The sequence below is a fragment of the Procambarus clarkii genome, chromosome 34 (assembly GCF_040958095.1).
Source record: "Procambarus clarkii isolate CNS0578487 chromosome 34, FALCON_Pclarkii_2.0, whole genome shotgun sequence".
In the NCBI taxonomy this organism is placed as follows: Eukaryota; Metazoa; Arthropoda; class Malacostraca; order Decapoda; family Cambaridae; genus Procambarus; species Procambarus clarkii.
The window spans coordinates 3,919,381-3,922,928 of record NC_091183.1 but is presented as its reverse complement, the minus strand read 5'-3'; the positions used below and the strand labels follow the sequence as shown (position 1 = coordinate 3,922,928).

Genomic DNA, 3,548 nt, shown 5'->3' with positions numbered 1-3,548 from the left:
CTGAACTCCTGAATCAAATCTTAGAATATATAACAGAGAACGAAGTCATCACCTCTGAACGCCAAGAGCAATGTCAGATGGCCAAGTCGTCACTCGCCTGGAAGAAGATAAAACTATAACTGGGCGGAGCAGAAGACTGATGAGAGCTCAAGACTTGAAACTTGTATCACAACAACAACGATACCAATATGAAATGAAGAGAAGCTTGCTGAACTAGAACGACGACGGGAACCACAAGGTGAACTAGAACGACAACGGGAACCACAAGGTGAACTAGAACGACAGCGGGAACCACAAGGTGAAGTAGAACGGCAGCGGGAACCACAAGGTGAAGTAGAACGGCAGCGGGAACCACAAGGTGAACTAGAACAACAGCGGGAACCACAAGGTGAACTAGAACAACAGCGGGAACCACAAGGTGAACTAGAACGGCAGCGGGAACCACAAGGTGAACTAGAACAACAACGGGAACCACAAGGTGAACTAGAACAACAGCGGGAACCACAAGGTGAACTAGAACAACAGCGGGAACCACAAGGTGAACTAGAACGGCAGCGGGAACCACAAGGTGAACTAGAACGGCAGCGGGAACCACAAGGTGAACTAGAACAACAGCGGGAACCACAAGGTGAACTAGAACAACAACGGGAACCACAAGGTGAACTAGAACGGCAGCGGGAACCACAAGGTGAACTAGAACGGCAGCGGGAACCACAAGGTGAACTAGAACGGCAGCGGGAACCACAAGGTGAACTAGAACAACAGCGGGAACCACAAGGTGAACTAGAACAACAGCGGGAACCACAAGGTGAACTAGAACAACAGCGGGAACCACAAGGTGAACTAGAACAACAGCGGGAACAAGTGCGAGCCGAATTGGAAGTGAAGGTTGAAGACGATAAATCTGTCATTGTACTAAACTTAGGAACACATGAACTGGGACTTAAGACTACTCACTATGAGCAGCGACAACACGCGGCACGACCCTACTCACTGTATCAAGATGCTGCTACCTTTTGCTGAGACCCAAGTCCACTCCTTCTTCACGTCGTTTGAAGCCCTTACTAACATCTGAACTGCCCTATAGAGTAGTCAGTGTTTCTGAGAGCACATCTCGCTGGGAGAGCCGCTTTAACTCTCAGTACTCTCGCCTCCCACACAAATTACCACCTTCTTAAGGACGACATCCTCGACGTCTACCTTGCTTCACCGGACATCCTCGACGTCTACCTTGCTTCACCAGACATCCTCGACGTCTACATTGCTTCACCGGATAATTATCGACGACGCCTCAGAGATTACTACCAAAGCACCAGTCACACCTACTTTGAATATGTTCAGGCGAAGGCAAGAGGTTTTTATAGGCGGTTAGAGGCTGCTAATGTAAGTGACTTTAGTGACTTAGTTAATCTCATTCTCGAGGAAGAATTCATGCAACACATTTGACCAAAGAGCCGAAGCTCTTTGCTCAAAGAGCTAAACTAGGTGAGTGCATTCCTCACCTCGTGCGTTTACCCTTTAGATTAGTCTTACCCTTGCACACAAGGGTAAGACTAATCTTAACAAATGTGCCCAATTAGAAGACTGTTACTCCCAGATTCACTCATTATGACATCTATGGTGTAAATCCCAAGAAAACATCCTGGTTCAATTATCCTCCATCTAAATTTATGTCAGAGATACAAATTTTGCTAAATACTGTAGGTATTGTAAGACTCGTGATCATAGAGTAGAGGAATGCACTAATCCTTATTGTAAATCCTCCACAACAACTAGCACTGACTCACCTAAGCCCAAACCTCTTAAGTCTAATAAATCCCAAACCTGTTATGCATGTTAATATACCAGCTAGTAACCTTTCTTTATCTGGCAGACATGTTTGCCAGGGTAGAGTGCCTACTGACGGTGCAGACTCAGCTGGGAAGGTCCCGATGCGTATCTTGAGGGCCACAACTTCGCTACAGACACTCATCACGAGGTACTACCGCCTGTAAACTATACCGGACGAACAGATCTCCTCACGGACCTTACCGCCACAGCACCTTATCCTTGACTGAAGTATACCTTAACTGTCATTATACTCGCGAATTGGTCCAAATCGCCACACGATCTTTCCCAATATCAGGGGTCCAACGTCAGCTGGACAATGATGAGGCTCACTTCCAGACCTCCACCAACCTCATCATCCTCAGTCAGCCTAAGGTATGTCCACCAGTTACAGAAGAGGACGACCCTGCCGTGACTCAACCATGACCCTGCCGTGACTCTGTCTTGACTCTGCCGTGTCTCTGCTGTGACTCTGTCATGACTATGCTGTGACTCTGCTGTTGTTGGATAATGAGAACTTTAACTCCAATATAATAATGTTTAATTGAGAAATCGATAAACTCGAAGGACCACCCACTTTTGAGGAAAGAGGGAAAACAAATATAGGGAATCATAAAGCTGACACTGATATACCAGGGCCTATGGATGATAAATTATTTGGAAATTATCTTGAAAAGCATGACTGGACTGTGATAATGATTAATTGAGTGTTAAAATCCTCACTTCAACATTTGGGGGTATTACTAGAAATTAATATATATCTAGGATAATAACATAAGAACATAGGAACAAAGGCAACTGCAGAAGGCCTATTGGCCCATACGAGGCAGCTCCTAACTGGTGCTGGTTCATCACCAGTTGGTTAATTACATCATTAAAGTTTATAGAATCAGAAATTAAATATAGATTCAAATATGATGATAATATAGTAAAATAATCAAACCTATGAAATATTAGAGTATCATAGAAATTTATGTGTGAAAAATGCAATAAACTAAGCAATCAATGTATTAAATTTATGTAGTTTCTCTTGGAATATTATATGCACAAAAAAGGCAGAATACATATATCAGAAATAATATTAGAATTAATCATAGCAACTCTGTTATCTACGATATAACGAATGGAGGGGCTTCCTACCACGTAGCAAGACTTCGATAAACCTGTTTCGCAATTCGAATACTCGTAGACGTGGTCACATCACCCAAGTAGTTGATGAAACACCGACAGGGAATATTGCATGTAGAGGAAGAATTTCTCTTCTTGTCCTCGCCAACACGCTGCAATCACAGAATTTTTTTAGAAATTGACTAGGCTAGAGATTTATTCCACTATTCACTGAGAAATCGGGATCAACATGAAAAAAAAATAACGTGGATTTTGTGGTCGGTAAATGACATAACGGTGAGCAACCTACAGTAATAATTTATGATAAAGTGCACTCTATATAAAAAATACTTAACGTAGGCCTGTTGAAACATTTAAGCTCGCCGATATCACGTCTGTTAGTCCGTGACGTTCACTCCTGTTGAAGGTCTAATTTCAGGACATTAATTGTATTCTCAGACGTGAAAATTAAAAGTATTATTAGCACTGTTCGACCACGTGTTCTATCTGCAATAGCTACCGCTTGCCAATCTGCATGTGCTTGTGGCGGAGTCGTATGGCAGAAAGACGCCTTCCTCTCTCCTTCCTGCTCGGACACGCATGCGCAGAAACGC

The 3,548-nt window shown here is 43.5% G+C and overlaps 1 protein-coding gene across 1 annotated transcript in view; it reads left to right on the top strand.

Moving 5' to 3' along the window:
• LOC123762176 (involucrin-like) overlaps positions 1 to 1,446 on the top strand; it is a 21,923-nt gene extending 20,477 nt beyond the window's left edge. The window contains exons 3-4 of the mRNA XM_069335577.1: positions 218 to 995; positions 1,143 to 1,446. Of these exons, the coding sequence (XP_069191678.1) occupies positions 218 to 995; positions 1,143 to 1,446 (1,082 nt within the window). The remainder of the gene's footprint in view (positions 1 to 217; positions 996 to 1,142) is intronic.
• The last annotated feature ends 2,102 nt before the right edge of the window (positions 1,447 to 3,548 follow it).